Raw genomic sequence first — 21,269 nt, 5'->3', positions numbered from 1 at the left:
TGTATCCGAAGGATGGTGGGAATGGGCCCATGAAGTCTATGCTCCAAACATCAAATACCTCACAGACCATGATAGGATTCTGTGGCATTTGATTTTTTTTGCTCAGATTTCCAATTTGTTGGCATCTTGCACATGATCTGCAAAACAGGAAAGCATCTCGAAAAATAGTGGGCCAAAGTATGCCACTTTCAAATATTTTATGAGCAGTTTTCCTTGGGCCAAAGTGCCCACCACAACTATATGAATGGCAAAAAGTAAGTACTGAAGCTATTTCTTGGTCTGGAATACATCTCCTCATCATTTGATCAGAACAATGTTTCCACAAATATGGCTCATCCCAAACATAGTATTTGGCGTCTTTCTTGATTTTATCTCTTGTGTGTTTTGGCATATCAGAAGACAAGTTACCTGTGGCTAAGTAGTTTACCATGTCTGCATACCATGGCTCATCAGTTTGAGCATGAAAAATTTGCTTGTAGAAAACATTCTCAACTTCCTCAGATTCGGAAAGGGATGTCTGTGTTGAACTCTTGTCAGAAAGGGTTTCAGATTGCTTACCTTGTGCAGGACTAGACTCAGGGGACTCCTTGTGCGCAAAACTGGACTGCAGAAGAGGACTGGTAGGTGTGCTTTGCGTTGGGAGCTGAAGAGTTGCACATGAAGGTGTTTCAGATGGCGCAAGGCTCTTCTGCGCATCCTTCTAGATGGAGTTTCCTTCGTTCTGTGCTTGATTGCAATGCACCTGTTGGATGCAACAGACAATTTCTTTCAGTTTTGGCTCTGTCTAGCTCTCATTCTTGCAAAGATCATTATTCAGAATATCATCTTGATTTTTATCAAAAATTTCCTGGCTCAAGCAGTCAATAATATCAAGCCCATAAACAGGGGACATATCATGTGGATATTTCATAGCATCATAAACATTAAATTTAATGACTTCCCCTTCAAACTCCATAGTTAATGTGCCATCATGCACATCAATCTTAGTTCTAGCAGTACTCAAGAAAGGACATTCAAGAAGAATGTCAGAAGTAGTGTTACAACTATCTTCCTTAGTATCAATCACATAAAAATCTGCAGGAAAGATAAGTTCAACTACTTGCACTAGAATATCTTCTATCATTCCTATAGGATGTACCACAGATCTGTCAGCCAATTGAATGACTACTCTTGTGTCTTTCAGTGCACCTGCATTCAAAGAATGATAAATAGAAAGAGGCATAACATTAATTGATGCACCAAGATCACACATGGCTTTCTTAATTCCAACATTGCCTATCTTGCAAGCTATTGCAAACATGCCTTTGTCTTTGCACTTAGTAGGGAGTTCTCTTTTAATCACAGCAGTAACAACCTCACCTATACTTACTTTTTCTTTTTCTGCAAGTTTTCTTCTATTAGTGCAAAGTTCTTTCAGAAATTTAGCGTACCTAGGAATCTGCTTAACAGCATCTAGTAGAGGTATATTGATTTGCACTTTTCTGAAAGTGTCAAGAATCTCCTTTTCTTCTTTTTCTTTTTGTTTTCTTTCAAATCTCTTGGGAAAAGGAGGTGGAATGTGAAAACTTACTTTCGGATCAGCCTTGTGCGCAGAGGGTACTTCAGTTTGAGCAGGAGTGGCTTCCGGAGTGGGTTCTTGCACAACATGCTCTTCTGCAATGGGTTCTTGCGCATGGACTTTCCTTTCATCTGTCTTGGCATCTTCAAGCTCTCTTCCACTTCTCAAAGTGATGGCACTGACATTCTGTCTGGGGTTAGTTTCAGTTTGAGAAGGGAGTTTACCTTGTGACTCAAACTTGCTCATGGAGGTGGTCATTTGTCCCATCTGTTGTTGGAGAGTCTGTACAGAATTTGCCAATGTCTCCATCATCTTTTCAAGGTGTTGGACAGAACTTGAAGGTGCTGGTTGGGCTTGGTTTCTTTGGTAGTTCTGATAATTATTAGCCCTTCCATAGCTCAAGTTTGGGTGGTCTCTCCAGCCAGGATTGTATGTGTTTGAATATGGATCATGCCTAGGCTGGTTATATCCTCCAATGGCATTAACTTGTTGGTTGTCATCTTGAAGTGTAGGACATTGATCAGTGGGGTGTCCTACATAAGCACAAATACCACATGGCCTAGGTGGCTGAGGTGGTGGAGCCTGCTATGTTTGGCCTAAGACAAAATTTTTCATGACAGATGTTAGTTCAGAAAGCTGAGATACAATGGTAAAAGTACTTACCTCATTGGCTCCTCTCTGCAGTTGTTTTTCTTCTCCATATTGCCTAGAAGAGGCTGCAAGGGTGGAGATCAACTCTCTCATTTCCCTAGGTGTCTTATCTTCAATCTTACCTCCACAGGCAACATCAATGAATTTTCTTTCTGAAGATAGCAAGCCTCCATAGAAAAATTCTACGAGTGACTTATCTGAAATATCATGTTGAGGACACCATGTACACAGTCTTTTAAATCTTTCCCAATAGTCATATAAATCCTCAGATGGCTTTTGCCTTATGCTACTAATTTCTCTTCTTATGCTAATGGCCTTAGAAGTGTGAAAGTATTTATTCATAAAAACTCTTACCATGTTATCCCAAGATGTAATAGATCCAGGTGGCAAATAAAATAACCAATCTTTAGCATAATCATCAAGAGAAAAAGGAAAAGCTCTCAACTTAACATAATCTTCAGTGACACCTTGGGGTCTCATAGATGAACAAACAATATGAAATTCTTTCAAGTGCTTGTGTGGATTTTCATTTTCAAGACCTCTAAATTTAGGGAGAAGATGAATCAAACCTGTTTTAAGTTCGAAAGGAACTGTCAGAGGTGGATAATTGATGCAAAGTGGTGCTTGATCACCTATAGGTGCTGCCTCTCATGGTTCTTTCTCTTTGCACTAGGGGTCTTATGACTGGATTTTCTTAAATTATTTGGTCTTGGACAGCATGTCCATTGTGGGCTGCTTGTTGTGGAATATGTTCAGCCATGGATGAAGAAGAATGGTGCGATTCAGAGGTGTTCAGAAGTGCTTCTGCGCAGAGGCTTCCTTGTGGTGCGATTGGAGCTTCTTCCGGAGGAACTGCTTGCTTTCCTAGTCTTCTGAGAGTGCGTTCTATTTCTGGATCGTAAGACAGAGTGTCCCTACCTTCAGATCTGGTCATGAAAGAAAAATAAACAAGTTAAATCAATTCCCCGGCAGCGGCGCCAATTTTTGACTCGCGGTTGTCGAAGCCGGTCAAAAATAACCTTTCTGGTTATCAACAATTTACAACTGCAGATAGTAGTGAAAGGATCGAATCCACAAAGAATTGAGAACTAACCTATTTCTCTTTTTATGACCAAGAAAATAAACTGAAATGATAATAAACTAAAAATGAGATAAAAACTGAAAGCGGGATAAAACGAGATAAACTGAAATTGGGATCAAAACTGTCAACAAAATAATAGGGAGAGTTTGGGATTGATTGCAGTAAACTAATAATGAGAACAATAATGGAAAGCAAATAATTAAATAAAGAGTAATCAATAATGAGAAAGCTCTAGTTGAAGTATTGGATTCACTTTAGTTGTTAGGATTGATCACAGACACTTTGTTCTTTTGGGTTGATTCAATAGATTAGTTATGGAGATGGAGGAAGCCTCTCACTACGATTATCTCTCCTTATTATCAAATTAATTAGGAAACGTCCTCTAATCAATTACTAATCAACAAGTTGCCAAGGAACGTCCATGGGCCTCAGACAACAAACAACTGTTAATTGCATTAAGAAATAAAGAGATCCAATCCTAGCTCCCCAAATGTATGGAGATAACACTAGCTCATGCAACTTCCTTGGTTTTTACACCAAGTGTTCTTATGTAAGAATAATCTAAGCAATTACGGACTTAAATCATTCAAATTAACAAATAATTATTGTGCAATCAAAAATCAACGTAGATCTCAATAACAAAGTAATATGAAAATTAAGTATGAAATTGCATGAATATTGAACTCCCAAAAGTTAAACAATGTTTGATCAAGTCTCACAACCCATTAAACAACTAAAGCTTCAACTAATATCTAACTAGATTAAAAGAATTCAGCCACTCATGGCTGAATTAAAAACAGAAAATAAAAAGGGAAAACAAAGAAGGAAGAAGGAACCGAAGATGGGTGGTGGAGAGCTCCTTGTGCGCCGATCCTTGCAAGAAGAGAAGGTTGTGGCTTTTGGCCACTTAAGGACCCTTTTATATGGGATTTAAGGACCCTTTTATATGGGATTTAAGGTGCTGTCTAGGTCTTCAATATGATGTCCACGTGATTGTGTGAGCTGCTGTCCATGTGGTTGTGTTCCCACGCCTACCTTTGCACATGTGAGGCGTGTAGCATGTGGCTTGGCCCATGTGTGCAAAGTGTGGAGCTGCCCTTCACTAACCTGCTGCCCAAGTGTTTCTTGGCTGCCCATGTGCTTCCAAAAGGTTGCCCAAGACTCAAGTTGCTGCCCTTCACTCACATGCTTTGCCGCCCAACTCTAATAAGGAAGGTGGGTCCTTCCTTCACAATTTTGAATGTGCAAGGCATGAAGTGTGGAGCATGTGATCTTTGGATTTGGCTTCCTTAGCAAGCTGGATTTTGAAATTCAAAATTTGAATATGGATCTTGGAGATTTGAATTTCAAAATACTTTCCTTGTTTAGCTCTTCATTTATGGCAACTTGTTACTTGGCTTCTTGAATAAGGAAAAGGCCACTTGAAGATTTGAAATTTGAATTTCAAATTGCCTTTGCTGAATATTCTTTCCATATTTGCCACTTTCCTTATTTAAAACTTTCCTTATTTATCTTGACTTGATTCCAACTTGGCAGGCTTGCTCTCTTTTGCTCCAAATAAGGCAGTTTTAGGGGATTTTCTCCGAAGTGTCATTTTACATCATTTTCTGCAAAATAATATTAAAAGTATTAAATTAAGCAGAAATCATGTAAATAATCATCAATAATATTAATATAAAATGGACTAAATTATGCTCTATCACCTTCCTCTAGTTTCATAATAGCAAAATTGATGATAGCATCTAAGGTGATATTCTTTTACAGCCGCAACCACTGCATCTCTCGAAAAACATATTATTCCAACTGAAACTTTTTAGATGGACTCCAAAAGAAACGACCTTCTAGCTTATCATGGAGATCCATCTTTAGTAAATCGTGTTGAATCCCACATTGGTTGTGGAAAAGGGTAATGTGCCCTTATATGAGTCATAGGCAATTCTCCCTCTTGAGCTAGCTTTTGGAGTGAGTTAAGCCTGACCCAAATTTAACATGGTATCAGAGCCTTCCCTCCGATGTTGGGCCTTCCATAAATATGTCATGCACCAGTAAAATGTTGGGTTTCCCTTGTGAAAAGGAGTAATGTGCCTCTTTTATGAGTCATAGGCAATCCTCAAATTATCTTAACATATATTTCTATATTATTCATACCACCAATTATTATAATCATCTACTATATGCTTTTTACATTGTTCAACATTTGATTCAATAGCAATTCTAGAGGGACCAATATCAACATCCTCATTCGTCACATTAACACCACGAATTATCTTAACATATATTTCTATATTATTCATACCACCAATTATAATCATCTACTACATTCTGCTCTTCACATTGTTCAACATTTGATTCAATAGCAGTTCTAGAGAGACTAATATCAACATCCTCATTCGTCACATTAACACCACGAATTATCTTAACATATATTTTTATATTATTCATACCACCAATTTGACATACGTAATTAAACATATTAGATACGTCATTTTCAGCCTATATCTCCATGCACTCAAATTTTAATAATCCATCCAAAATTGTAGGTTTTCTAAAATTAATTGTCTCTATATATTCATTATTGTCGGCTAATTCAATTGCACAAGCAATTTTTCCAACTAGTTGATTAAAACTTATTCTTTCATCTATTATAACAACTTTTAAAAAACCTTCATCATAACCGTATCAACGTAAACTACTTATGATATCTCTGACCTAGTGTATATTAACATATGCAAAAACTATCATTTTTAAATAAAATGAACATGTAAATTCATATATTTATATGATTATTAATTAAGCTTTTTTACTTTTTTAAAATTAAAGTAAATTAAAATTAATCACAATAATTAAGATACATATGCTTGAAAAAAATTTATAATTTTCTTTGTACATACCTTTTAAATGATAAATCACTACACAACTTTTTCAACGAGTTAATCACTGAAATTAAATCTTTTAATTTCTGCGAATAAAATAATTAATATTAAATATTTATATTTAGGGAGTTTACAATTTAGTTCCTGAATATTGTCATTATTAACAAGTCAATCCCTTCATTTTTAGAAACCTATTAAAACGTCTTTATTTTTTCTTTCCGTCAACGAAATAATCCTTCTGTCCTCTTTTATTTTAAAATTAAATGTTAAAATTAGATAAATGATGAGAGAGAAAATTTTTAAAATTCAATTTTACCCTCAAATAAAACCCCTTATTTAGTCCTTAGATATTATTATTATTAACAAGTTAATTCCTATATTTTCATAAATCTATTAAAACGTCATTATCTTTTCTCATATCTATTAAAATGTCCTTATCGTTTCTTTCCATCAACGAAATAGTCTCTTCTCCTCCTCCTCAAAAAAGAAGAAAAAAAAAAGAAGATGATAATGAAGAAAAAGAAGGAGAAGAAGGAGAAGAAGGAGAAGAAGAAGAAGAAGATGATGATGAAGAAGAAGAATCTCCTCCTCCTCCTCCTCCTCCTTAAAGAAGAAGAAGAAAAAGAAAAATTGAAGAAGAATCAAAGAAGAAGAAGAAGAAGAACCAAAGAAGAAGAAGAGGGGGAGAAATGACTATTTCGTTGATGGAGAGAAATAGGGATTGACTTGTTAATAATAAAAAAGACAAAGACGTTTCAATAGATTTTTAAAAATGTAGGGACTAACTTGTTAAGAATAGCAATATCCATAGACTAAATTGTAAATCTCTCTTATTTTTATTAACTAAACTTAATAAAAAAAATATAAAATTAATTTAAACAATATCTAAAAACAATATATGAAACTTACCGATGTTCTTTTTTAATTATAGTCGAATCGAACTAACTGAATTCAAGTAACTTTCTCCTAAAATCTTTTGCAAAATTTTCTTTTCTCTTATAAAAATCTCTCACACTCTAAAGACAAAAAATTTTCAACTGTTAAAAAAGCAAATACTGTAATTTATAGAGGAGGATGAAAAAGCAATTCTGTACAATTTATAGAAGATGGAGCTGTGCAATTTGTGCAATTTATAGAAGAGGGAGCTTGGTATATGTTGGAACTAGTTCGACGGTACTGTAAGTGTCGAACTAGCCGTTGGACATGTCCGGCATTTGTAATGCTGAACATTATATCTATCAGTTGGATATGTTCGGTATTGTAAGTACCGGACAAAATATTTGCATAGCATGTTCGACACCTACATGCCATGTATGCAGCTTCCCAAGCTCCCGTGACCCTCAAAGTGTCAATACCCTAAATTCTTTTGGACTTGCATGATTTAATATTTTTTTAGTTATGGCTGATTTAAAGAAAAGCTCTCAGATTAGGAACCATATGCTCAACAGGTGAGGCATGTTCTCTTTGAGCATCAGACATTTTGAAATCTGCAATAGCACAGACCAAAAGTTCAAGGTCGTCCAATTCTCTTTCAAAGGGTATCAGATCAATACCCATGCTACTCTCTGTTTTATAAAAAAAGGGAAAATTACTTTTTAGTCCCTGAGGTTTAACGTAATTAACACTTCTGCCTTTCTATTTTAGCGACCCAACACTTAAGTCCCCAACTTTCTCTTCCGTCCAAATTCGTAGTCTTTCCGTCCAAAATATCCGTTTGGTCAAAGAGTCAAAGGTGAGAGGTGAGAATTTTTTTCAAAATTACCCTTAATGAACTTACTGAAACCCCTTAATCTGAAATCCCTCGATCTTTCTTTCTCCTCTCTCTCCTCTCTCCTCTCTCCTGAGGATAATACTAGACAACTTCTCTTTTCTGATTTCTCTCCCTCCCCTGCTGTAGAAACAACTTCTCCATTGCAGGATTGACCTTGATTCTCTCTTCCTTAGGAAAGGAAAAGGATAACTCCCTTTGATTTTCAAGTAATTTCTTGTGTCAACTCTATTCTTCAATTTATTTTCCTTTCGGCTTCTGACACTTTTTTTCTCCAATTTTGGGTCTTTGTGATTGCTGTTTTTCTTTCTCTTTTGTTCTGTTATTCTCTGAAAGTTGCAACTTTTGGGTTTGGATTTTGGTGTTTGGTTGTTTTTGTGACGTGGGTTTTGATATTAGAACGAGAATTTTTCAGTTCTGTGTTAGATCCAAGCTGTTTGACATCTTCTCATGTGCACCTTATTGTCTGAACAATTTTCTCTACTCAACGTTGAAAATTTTCTTTCCAAGTCTTTCCCCACCTGTAATCCATGGTGAGATCTGGGTGGTTTACTTGATTGTCTTGATAGTTGACAAGATTCAATTTCATGTATAATTATTGTGCTACCAAATTCGTGATGGAGAAAAAGATGGACAAGAGAAGAAAAAAAAAGAGAATCAACAATGGGCAAAAAGAAACGAAGAGGATATGAAAGAGAAGAAAGATCGAAGAATTTAGGTTGAGAGAGAGAGGAGAAAGAAAGAATGAGGGATTTCGGGTTGAGGGGTTTCAGATTGAGGGGTTTCAATAAGTTCATTAAGGGTAATTTTGAAAAAAATTCTCACATCTCACCTTTGACTCTTTAACCAAACGGATATTTTGGACGGAAAGACTACGAATTTGGACGGAAGAGAAAGTGAGGGACTTAAGTGTTAGGTCGTCAAAATAGAGAAACAGAAGTGTTAATTATGTTAAACCTCAGGGACTAAAAAGTAATTATTCCTAAAAAAGAGAAGAAGAAAAAAAAAAACTGAACCATAGCGCCAAGTACTAAACCATACAGTCTCAGTGAAGTCTGTACCCCATAGCACCAGAATGAACCACATATAAGTCATATCCATGCCATGAATATGAGTTTAAGTACGATCATACTTGAAATCAGATTTAAAAAAAAAAAAAGATATAATATGAAAGAAAAAAAGGAGAGAGGTTTATGAAATTTGGCCGGACAACATAAATCCCCAATGGCTACATCTCATTCATTCACTTGTGTTGTTTTACTAATATATAAAAGCCCATATTTGTAGTCACAGAATCAACGGATATATGGTATCACACTGATTCAATGACAAATCATGTATTTTTTTTTTTAATAAGATACAAAAATTCGTTGCTCAAGGAAAATACAAGGTCCGATAAAAAAAAAACCCCACATCACCATAGAAGCCCAACAGATAGGCCTAGAAGCCCAAAAAAATTAACCCACGATATCATAGCATTGTTCAGATGGCCAAACCTGCAGAGATGTTGAGTTCATAATTCCTAGTAGCAACAAATTAAATGATTCTATAAACATGTAGGTGAACGAAATTAAACAAATAAAATTACCACTTTCCAGAGACAACGGAAAATCAGTCCAGCATTCAGGTCTGATAGAAATCTCCTGAACGAAACCAATAACTTCATCTGTAATCCCCGTCACATAATCATCTCCATCTTCATCTTCTTCCTCATTATAGCCACTTTGAAATTGCAAAAAAGCTGGAGGTAAATTTAGAGATCTCACTAACCGCTTTATTACTAGAAAATAGAGACAGACCACTCCACAAGCTACCTCCTAGTTCAGCAAGATCATTACAAATCCCGAGGAGAGACTGTGACTGTGACGGAGAAGAAGAAGACAGTAGTGGCTTATCTAGGGAGGAGGAAGAGGACGAAGGTGATGGAGGCGGAGCAAGAAAGTTGGCGACGCCACGGAATTGGCAGGCGATAGAGTCGCCAATGACAGAAAAGTCCTCTTTAACTCCTCCGCCACGAATGGCGGGGCTGTCGTGTGGGTGGCGGTTGGGCGCTGATGGTGATGGTGATGGTGATGGAAGAGACGAATCTGGATCGTCGGATTGGATAGAGTTGAAGAGCCAAGTCATTTTATTTTGGAATTGAATTAGGGATTTCTGAGAGGAAGCAAAAGAAAGAAGAAAGAGGACATTAGAGGGAGGTTGAAGCAGAAAGCTTTGCTGTGTTGTTGTTCGGTGCTTGCTTGCTTTGGCTCATTTATTCTCATTCAATTATAGGAAAAATTATTAATTGCTCCCTATAATGTAGACAATTTTGAAAATATATTAAAATTTTTTAAAATTTTTTTTTAAAAAATTATTAATTAAATCACTCATTAATTTTATACTTTAAAAAATTTTTAAAAAAAAGTTAATCTATAGTCTCTCTTTTATAAAATAGATTTAAATGTTTTTTTATTATAATTCATTTTTATTTTAAAAATCATTTATTTATTAATTTATTAACTTACACATTTGTAATTATATAATAAAAAATAAATTTATTATTTATAAATAATTTATATATGTGCACAAATATATGTGTGAATACAACGGAAGATAAGAACTCAAAAGAGATAACAGTTAGAATTTTTAAATTGATATGACAATTTATTTATATTTCAATTTTTGTATTAAAAAAAATAAAAAGTATGGATTAATTTTTTATTTTATTTTCTCCTTATTATTAACTTTTTTTATTTTGTATATAATAATATTATTTTATGATAATTAATGATAAATAGTATTTTATTCGAATTGAAAAAATTAATTGAATTGAATTAATTTAGAAATTTAATTTAATTTTTTATTTATTTTAAAAATTTTAATTATTTTAATTGAGTTCAATTTTAATTAGAAAAAATTTTAAAAAAAATTAAAATGTTAGTATTAAATTAAAGTTTTTAATCTCTGTTTGATATATTCTAATAAAATTATATATAATTTTAGTTTTTTAAAATAAAAATTTTATAAATTAAAAATAAATAATTTTTTTATTTTTAAAAATTGATAAAAAATAAATAAGTTAAATTAAATTTTTATAAAATCTTTAATTCTGAATAAGGAATTTTAAACTCATTCCTATCTTTCTAAAGCTATTAAAAAAAATTAAATTATTACAAAATTATTAATTCTAAATGGAAGAAGAATCCAAATGAGAGGCTATATATATTACGATGAAAGTGAGAATCCTCAGAATATGAGTGTTGTTTCTCACAAACCACTGCAAATTTTCATTATAATGAAGCAACTAAATAATGTAAATAGTTTCTAGTTTATCAAGTGTTGTTCTAGAAAATATTTTGTTCCACTTTATTTACATTTTTTAAATAAACATTTTTTTTTCTATTTTACTCTAATCTATGCTATTCTCCATGCATTTACTTTTTTAGTCAATATTAGTATTATCTCCTAAAAATTAAAAATGAGAATTTATCGAGAATACTAAATGAGTATTTTGGTAAATTATTACTATTTTCTATAAGAATGATTTCGAAAACCTTAGAAGACATTTGAAATTGAAAAGAAAGAATACAATTAAAACAATAAAATTCTATTTAATATTTTTCCAATATCGTCCAATAATATTATTATATTAAAAATTTAGGTCAAGACAATGGATGATAACACTACCTCATGAACATGAATTTAACAATCATTGAATTAAAATTTTATTCCGCATCACTGGCTGTTTTAATAGTTATTAACTGTTAATAGTTATTTTGGTCGCTTCTTTGACTACTATTTTCAAAATTATTACTGAAGCAGACATTTTAATTAATTTTCATAAGTCGAAAAGACGAAAAATTAATCAATTAAATGAGAGATGAAGATCAATAGTGAAGACCATTGTTCAAAAACCCAAAAGAATCCAATAGCCACAAATGAAACGTGCAGTCCCTCCATTACATTAATGTTGTAATAGTCACAAATATTACAAATCATTTCTATCATCTATTTGGGAACCTTAACAGGGAGAAGAATAAGGAAATATAATTCCTGCTTTAAGTTTGATCAACAATAGAGCAGATCAAACTATGGCAGTCTGAAAGATGTTATTATTAATCTTCATCAATGTAAATAATCACTAATCCTAAGCTTTCCTCCCGCCGATTATTGAAGAAGAAGAATCTCTTTCTAACTGATTACTGCACATGCACAACATATGCTACAGTACTGTTTAGTCTTGCCCAATCCCAAACTCTCAAGTTGATTGACTCGCCCCGTCTCCTTTCTTCCAAGTGTTGCCAGATAAGAATGTGTCTTGCATGCAAAGCATCTATCTAAAGCCTGAATATGGATTGTACGCTTGAACGGGTGGCATACCTGAGCCATATGGATGGACACTGGTCCCATACATATAGCCAAAAGGATTTGAAGGCTGTTGCTGTGGGCCCATCATCATCATCATCATCTGCTGCTGTTGCTGCTGCTGCAACATGAAAGCCTGCTGTTGATTGGTCATTGCAGCCATAACAGAGTGCGGTGCAGCCACTGCATTGGATGCAAAATAAGGGTCATATGCAGTTGTTTGCATCATGGGATTAGCCATTGGGGAAGGCTCCCAAGGATTGTAGCTCACAGGCTGATTGTTTCGTCTAATTGCATCATCATATAGGCTGTCTAATGTGAGTTTATCTAGTCCTCCCGCCTTGTTAATGGAAACAAATGAATAATCAGTCAACATCAACATTTTGCGCGCACAAACAATAAAAGTTTATGATTGTTAACATCCAACTAATCATTTTATAAGACTTAAAGCAACAGGATAAGTAATAGCAGTAGAACCAGTTTCCTAGCAGCTGCAGCACTGTCATTCGAACTTGGAGCTGTAACAAGTGCCAGTTCCCATCCAGTGATACCATTTGCTTGACTTGGCAGAGTTGTACTTGGTTGGTCAGCTGCAACAGCAGAACCACAGACACAGAAGTTAAACCTTTCCAACCATAAACAAATTATTGATATAGTTTATCTAATATAAATCAAATTTTTTGCTCTCAGATTCTTTTTGTTTGCTGATGTTTTAAAGATTTACTATGCCAAATTTAAATTCAGGCTCTTAATTCTTTTTGTTTCTTGAGGTTTTGAAAATTTACCCTTCCCAACTCTGATCTATGAGTATTCTCTAAAAGGTAACTGATCCTATCAGAAGACTATCTTATAAAAGTTTATATAGGGGAACATATTTTTGCACAATACTTCTTTGACAAGCCGTCTGACTTGGGCATCAGTGTGGGCATGATGGCCATGCCAGCACCCCTTCGTGGCTCTTGTTTTTCTCATGTAGATATGAAAACCAAAGAAACTCCCTCTGATCATGGCAAACTTGTGCTTATATTTATCAACGTTATTTGTTTCTTGATATGTTGAGTGCTTAACTATTCGTAAGATCAATCATTGAACTCCAAAGAAAACTCGGAACAAAAAGACTTTAAGGAACATATGCTCCTATATTGTGAACCCAAACCAAGATGAGCTCTTGATTTTTAAGCCATACTTTAACATGTAAAATTAAGACCGACAACTAGAAACTACTTACAAACTGGAACAATAGCTAGAGCCAGGTTATTCTTCCCATCCAGTTCTGAAGCAGCTGGAACAGGATCATCCAAGGCCTAGCAATCAAACAATGGGAAAGAGCAGCATGTAAGAAAACTACAAGATGTTAATGATGTTCTCACAAGAGATTTGTGCTACATTCAATGAGAAGGTGCACAAACTTACCAACAAATCAGGTGGTTCAACAACAGGCTCTTCAACTTTTACTGGTTCAGGTGGGGGTGCCAATGGTTGATGCTCCTTCTTGTACTCTATAGCTAAGATATCTTTGGGGGCAGCAATTTTATCATCAGCAACCTGCTCAAGTAAAGATTATATTGTCGAAAATAAATATTGCAAAATCTAGGGATAACTGGTAATGATATATGGATACTTGTTATACATATGCTAAGAAATAGACCTTCTTATTACAAGAAATGGAATATGCACAATATCACAACACTTAAGAGGATATTCGGCTTACCTTATGAAAATTAGAAGTGTTTATAAGCTAATTTTTAACCTTGTAAGCATTTAAAATATTTAATAAATTTCATGTTTGATTAAAGTGCATATAAGTAGTTGATACATAGCTAACAAGTTTGTTAAATGAAAAAACGGATTATAAGCACATATATTGTTAAATTACTAAAAAGTTAAAAATAATAAAGTAAATGAAATATGTGGTGAAGTTTTAAAGTAAATGAGAGTAACATGGTAAAATACCAGGCCAAACTAGCTTACAAGCACCACAATGAAAAGCTAGTCAGTCCTCCCTTTTCTTTTTTCAGCTTATGAACCCAAAAAAAATATTATGAACAAATAGGTTAATTTAATTAGTCAAACTTGCTTGTAAGTGAAGATAAACACCCTCTAAATAAAACTTATACCCTTGTATATGGTTCATGAATATACAGATTTGACAAAATGATGCCCTGGCATGTTAAATCAACATCAAATTTATAACAATTTTAGAATACCTCATGCAGTATAAACAAGTAACAGAAGTAGCTTAATCTATAATCTACAATCCATAATATCTATAAAAGTGTGAAGGGAGGGGGAAATAATTGAACTTCCATAAATGCCCATACTTAGATTTTGTAATTACAATGTATCTTTTTATTTGATTGGCTAGAAAATAATATAGATATTTATTTTATAATCCTTTTATTTGATTGGTTAGAAAATAATGGAAATATTTATTATTATTTAAAAATTTTGAATATGATTGGTTACATAGATCCCTATTTAAATTTAAATTAGTTAAGGAAATAGATTTCCATTAAAATTTAAATTAGTTAAAGAATTCTTCAAGTATTTAAATTCTATTTAATTATATTTTTATTACAATAAATTCATAATTTTCTTTAAAAAGGAACATTATTTTCAGCAACAATTTGAATTGCATCGCTAATAATAGAGTTAGTGACAATATATTAGTTGCAAGTACATATATATTAGTCGCTAATAATTTTTAGCCACATGAACATCACTAATACTATAAATAATTAACTTAATAAGAAAACAAAACTACACTAATAAAGAAAATATTTTAAAAAAATTATTTAAATTCCATTAAAAACGTAATGTAAATTATTTTGTATAAATATATTATGAATTGTTAATTTAAGTTATAATAGTAAGATATAAAATTTTTAACTCACATAAAATTTTCAGTGTGAAATAAAATTATGTCTAGAATATAATATGTATATAAATAATGAATTAGAATATAATTTTGCATATAAATTAAATTATTAATTTTCTTAATATAATGAGAATATAATTTATCTATAATATTTATACAAGTAGAAAGGAAAAATAGTGGGTTGTCAATATACATAGCAATTTTATAGCATATTAATAAAAAAACTAATTTTGTTTTATTTAAATTAATATTATTATCATATATACATAGGGAGTTTAAAAGGGAATTGTTACTATTATTATGAGTAACAATACTCAATAATAAAAAAGTAATTAATATTGTCAAAAGCTTTAAAAAATTTATTAATAATATTTATGTCAATTTAATTAAATATTTTATTATTTAAAGATTTTATAAATTAATAGAATGTTAATTGTATTGTAAATTTTATCTAAAAAATAAAATTGTTCATATTTAAAATACTATGTACAATTTTAGTAATTTTAAACATTACAATGAACATTCATATTAAAGCAAATAGATTTATTATAAAAATATCATAAAAAAATTTTAAAAAATATAAAATTGAATGTGATATTATATAGTTTTATATTGATAATGTATTATATTAATTTTCTACTTTATTTTTTAGTATCGCAATCAATTTATAATATAATACAATATATATATAAATTACAAATATGCATAACGAGTAAAAACATTATGCATTGTACGTTTAAAAGAAAACTAGTCTTTTGTAATGTCCTGCCACACTAGACACAGATTTTTTTTTAGTGTCCAACACTCATGATATCTAATGTTATTTTGCTGCTCCTATCTTTCCATCAACACAAACCCATAAAAAAGAGATTCTTTGTACCTGATCTTTGCGAACTGTTGACATCCTTGGAGCTTCTCGCACATACTCTTCCATGGTATGTAGGAATGATGCAGGAGGCTTCATCATCAACGAAAACTTATTTAAGAAATATGTTTGAATAACAAATAAGTATAATTCCAGAAGACACCAAGAGTGCACGTATGAACCTGCTCAATCTTAATAAATCTTTCTCCACGTCCGATATCCATACTTTTACATATCTCATAAAATTCTGAAAGCCTCTCTGCCTGAATGTATAGATAATTCCAAAAAAGCCCATCAAAGTAGAGCTTATTTCCTCCAAAAATAACAGATTATTTAACTCATTGGTTCCTAAAAATTACCTGCTGATAAGCCCTCCTATATATATCCAAAGCCCTCAAGGCATCATGGCGTTGCATCTCAAAGAACTGCATCAGTAATGTTTTAGTAAGTAGCTGATTTTCTTAATAGTCCTAGCATCTGATCTAAAAAACCAAGTTCACTTATTAGTGATCACCTTGTCAACCAAATTGGCAGTACCATCACTTATAGCTTGATAAATTTTAATGCTTTCAGAGGCAACCTGTTGACAGATGATGAGAAGACAAATTACGGCGAGTGACCTCTGCAAATCAATCCAGCTAGTACATAATGACAAGCAGCAGTTACAAACTCCACTTACCAATGAAAGTGCTAACTGAATTACAAAGTTATTAACTGCTGCCCCTTGTGGCTGCACAAGAGATACAAGAATTCCTCATTGAAAAATAAAAAGAAAAAGAACTCAAGGAAAACTAAAGCTTATATTTATTTATGGTTAAGCCACTGTTTGCATTAACAGTGGCAATATTGCATAAATCTGCCAAACATATTTCTAGATATAATAATTACCTGACAACCAAGAACACGGAAAATAAGTTGTTGCAGAGCAGGCAGCTGCTCCAGCAATTCAGCAGTATCCAGATCTTTAGTCCTCTGCATCAAAGTTTTGTCAATACATCACCAGAAGATCGTTGAATGGAGCAAAATTATAGGGCTAGCAACAAACAAATTTGTTATCAGGATGACAGGAGAAGACAGAAAGTTGTAAGAATTATATCTTAACTCAGTTTATCAACATCTCTCAACTTACAAATGTGTACATTTATGCGTGAATAACTAAATGCAATATTACTCGGAAAGGATAAAAAAATTATTGAAATATGCAACTACAGCAAATTTGATGTTACAGGTGAACCTTCAGAACAAGTTTTTAAATGATAATGATGCTATAATATAAAAAACCTAACCCAGCACATACCAGAGGTATATTTTGTAGCAGTTGCTCTAAAAAGCCTTTATCTAACAAAGACACATACAAGTAATAATCTAACTAGAATACAAGGTGTAAACTAATTCACATCTTAGAGTTCACTTATTTGACTTCTCTTCAGCATGGAATCCTCTCTTTTTTATCAGATCAGAACCTAATATCCCGGAAACTGGAAATCCATATAGCCCATATCAAATCATCAAACTATGAGATGGAAAACAGCAAGTCAGCAACAAGTTCTCCCTGAAAGCAAATAATTTAATAAAATAAAATTGCTTTGCACCAAAGCTAACAGTTCAAAAAAAATCTTACTGGTCTATCAGTCTCAACATCATACTTCAGGACACGGAAGCATTCCAACCTTTCCTCCAAAAATAAGGCGTAAGTGCGAACCCATGCAGAATAATCCCATGCTGCCCAGGACATACCACTAGATGTTTTAATAATCGAGTAACAAAAAAACTAATTTCAAAGAGAATAATTTTTTTTGAAAGAAAAAAAAATGTAGGATACCATTTGGACTGGAATCATCTTTGAAATGAGCCATCTTAAGCATATGACTCCTGCTTCTACCATAATTAATGAGTTCCTCGTGAAATGTGGGGTCCACTTCTCTCAAAGCACGGTGAATAACAATTAAAGTTTTCAATGCAACCTAATAACCAATCAACAATTAGGCAAGAATATTATAATGAATTGCACAGACAGATACACGTGCAGATGTGTGCGCATGGATGACACGATTATGTGAACATGAAATCCAACAAATCATCAATTTGCAAAAATAAAAAATAGCAATAAAGCCAATGATATACAGGCTTTGAATTGTTAACCAAAAGAGAAAATAAACTACAACTGACATGATCTGAAGGGTTCAAAGTTACACTGACTATAAACCTGGATTGCAGTACCCTATTTTAGAGTGAGATGGACATAATGGCAGATGAAAGAAATATCAACCAAATATAATGTACAAATTTGATAAAAACATATTACCAAAATATTATTTGTTGTTCATTTGAAAATGGAGAAAAAAACTATTACTGTTCATTCCTAGCATGGAGCAATTAAAACTTCATAAATAATATATAAAAGGCACAGACAACCAAAGCCATCAAGTATATCTTGTCCAGATGAAATTTGATTGGCAAGTTCACTTTGCTTACATCAACGTGTCACACTCAAATTATTACTCAGAGGATCCTTCGGCATTCAATGACAGTCCAGATCCAGCTCATAGTGAGCATCAACTTATTAAATTTAAGAATGAGAAGAAGTCCAGCCACTTTCCAGCATTTATACATTTTCTATACCTAATGTTATTCCATCATATCAAGCAATTCTGATAAATATGTGAGTACTTTGAACATGAACAGGAGTAGTGAAAAGGATTCATGGGATCCTAATTTCTAGGACCAAAGAATGAGAATCTGCAACAGAACAGTTTTCATTTGCTTCAAGCTTTTCCACTCACAGCTAATCCATCAGAGAATATTATCAATGTGATGCACATACCGCCCAATTGTGGGTTTTTGCTAACCGCCTGGCAAGAGCATGGATACAGTAAGCAACATCAGCCCGAGGCCTAGTAGCTGAAATGGCAGCAAAAACAGCTGCAAAATGAAATGAACAACATATAAGCTCCCCATTCATTAATTGTTAATTATACAATGCACCAAACTTATTACAATGTCAGATGTGTATTTTATCTTTAAGCAAAACAAGAGATGGGAATAAAGAATGCACCTCTAATATGTTTTTCCTTTGCAGGCCGCTCAACATGATTTGTGGCCTTAACTATAGCGATGTCCAATTCCTGAAAAATAAAAATACAAACCAAAAGGATGCAAAACATAAAATCAAACCTGTAACCAGAGGAAAAAGTACATAATCATTCACAAGTAAGCGTACCTTGTAATCGCTATTGACTTTGGCCAATGAAACAGTGGTGGTGTCTTTGAGGGCCCCAAGTGCTTTCCTTAAGCTTTTTTGGGTACCACCTCCTGACATTCTCTTTCCTATCACAAAATTCTACAAACACCCACCAAAGAATCTACATCAGTATCTTTAGAAAAACTATAAATTCCTCAAAAACTGCACAATTCACCCTTCAACAAAACACCATGGCTTAGATCCTTTGACTCTAAGCTTACATTTGGGTTTCTATGAGAAGAACATTGATCCAATCCAAAAGCCGCTCATCAATGAAACACACTTACATAACAGTAACACTAAAAAATCCGAATTATAAACAGATTTAAATGGGTTATTAATTAAAACATAAATTGAAGATCAGCTCTACACATGAGCTTTGAACTTGATCATTTTTCAGCAGACTGAAATGAAACAAAGCAGAGAAGAAGCACATAAAAACATCCTATTGAAAAACATAACATCAGCAACAAAATAGAAGATCAAAACAAACAACATTAGCAAACACGTAAAAAACCAATCACCATAACTAAAGCAACACCAAAATTCTATCCAACACAACGACAAAACGATTAAAACCCGTGAACGCCTTCACCAAACGATCTAAACAAAACAACCCACCCAGAAAACACAAATTAAGGAACAAAAAAGAACAAAAACGAGAAGAACCTCAGCAATTGAAGAACTGCATTAAGAATCACACAAACAAATAACTGATAAGAGATCAGACAGCTGATATTACCTGAGAGGCTGAGACTGGATTGAAAGAAGAGAAGAAGATGGTGATGAAGATGAAAATGAGGTGGTCGTGGAAGCGTAGGATATGGAATGAGAGCAGAGAAAACTTGAAAAGTCGAAAAAATGATGGATTGAGCTGAGCGAGTTCGATTTTGTTGGGTCGTCGGCTTGGGGGACAAATTATATAATTTTCTTTATGGTATTATTTTTAATAATTAATAAACAAATAAAATATATAAATATTTTTTTTCCTTAAATTCGTGTGTCAGAAATCAGAAGACGGTTCTGTGAGAAGCTGTACTGCCTCCTGAAAGTCGTGAAAGCGATGGACTTTTGTTCCTCTACATTCCCTCCCATTTTCCACTTCTGCTCCTCCTTTCTTTAGATTTTGCCACGTCACCGTAATCGCGCTTTTTCAATCTACAGTGGATTTACCATTTAGCCCCTGGCAGTTGAGATTGAACGTAGCTTATTTTCAGGTAACTTATCTGACTGAGCTCATTTAGCTTAACTGTTTGATAGAGCTTATGGCTAGTAATTTCCTATTAAGAAAAAAAAACAAAAAAACTTATGGCTAGCAATTAATAGGTAATTGTTAATTACGGAAATATTTTAATTATTTTATTTTTTTAATAGTATGGTTAGTTATTATTATTTATATATAAAATAACTATATATATCATATATTTTTATTTATCACATAAAATTAATAATTTATATTTAAAAATATGATCGTTAATCAAATAAAATTTACCTTTTTATGTATATATATATTTTATTTATTAATTAATTATAAGAAAAAATTGTATAAATATATATAAATCGATAATTTATAAAAAAAAATTAAAATTAGAATTGATTGAAAAATTAAATAATAAGATATTTATCAGTTATCACCTTTATTTTTAAATAAATTATCAATATTTTTAATTTTAGGTATTATATAATCAAACTTAGAATGAGTTTAAGTTTATAAATTAATATCAGCCACGAATTTAAATTTTATATGTTTGATATCCTTTACTTGAATTTAATTATATAAACAATTAATTAAAAAAATATTTTTTAAATATTTATTAATTAAAAAAATTAAACAGATTTATTTATTATTTGTTTAATAATATTTAAGTAGTTTAAAATAAATTTAAATATTAAAAATAATAATCGAATTCGAATTTTAATGAAGTGATTTTGATTGGTGTTCCATTCCTGCTACACGTTAGACTTGCTCAAGTTTGATTTCAAATCAAATTCAAACCGATTGAAATG

The 21,269-nt window shown here is 32.6% G+C and overlaps 2 protein-coding genes across 2 annotated transcripts; both read right to left on the bottom strand.

The window, feature by feature from the left end:
- Window positions 1–7,570: 7,570 nt before the first annotated feature.
- LOC110617858 lies at window positions 7,571–10,058 on the bottom strand. Its single transcript, XM_043957760.1, has 3 exons — window positions 9,746–10,058; window positions 9,520–9,672; window positions 7,571–7,650 (listed from the first exon to the last, which is right to left on the bottom strand). The coding sequence occupies exons 1-3, from the start codon at window positions 10,056–10,058 to the stop codon at window positions 7,571–7,573; spliced, it is 546 nt and encodes a 181-aa protein (XP_043813695.1).
- Window positions 10,059–11,842: 1,784 nt separating this feature from the next.
- Window positions 11,843–20,168, bottom strand: LOC110617623 (putative clathrin assembly protein At5g35200). Its single transcript, XM_021760543.2, has 16 exons — window positions 20,005–20,168; window positions 19,242–19,361; window positions 19,077–19,146; window positions 18,846–18,943; window positions 17,844–17,985; window positions 17,643–17,743; window positions 16,910–16,993; window positions 16,701–16,751; window positions 16,536–16,601; window positions 16,381–16,446; window positions 16,204–16,284; window positions 16,037–16,114; window positions 13,692–13,823; window positions 13,507–13,582; window positions 12,756–12,868; window positions 11,843–12,618 (listed from the first exon to the last, which is right to left on the bottom strand). The coding sequence occupies exons 2-16, from the start codon at window positions 19,338–19,340 to the stop codon at window positions 12,247–12,249; spliced, it is 1,629 nt and encodes a 542-aa protein (XP_021616235.1). The 5' UTR covers window positions 19,341–19,361; window positions 20,005–20,168; the 3' UTR covers window positions 11,843–12,246.
- Between the last annotated feature and the right edge of the window lie 1,101 nt (window positions 20,169–21,269).

This window comes from Manihot esculenta, chromosome 6, assembly GCF_001659605.2.
Source record: "Manihot esculenta cultivar AM560-2 chromosome 6, M.esculenta_v8, whole genome shotgun sequence".
NCBI classification, from domain to species: Eukaryota; Viridiplantae; Streptophyta; class Magnoliopsida; order Malpighiales; family Euphorbiaceae; genus Manihot; species Manihot esculenta.
Note: the sequence above shows the minus strand (reverse complement) of the source record. Positions and strands in the feature narration are given on the sequence as shown.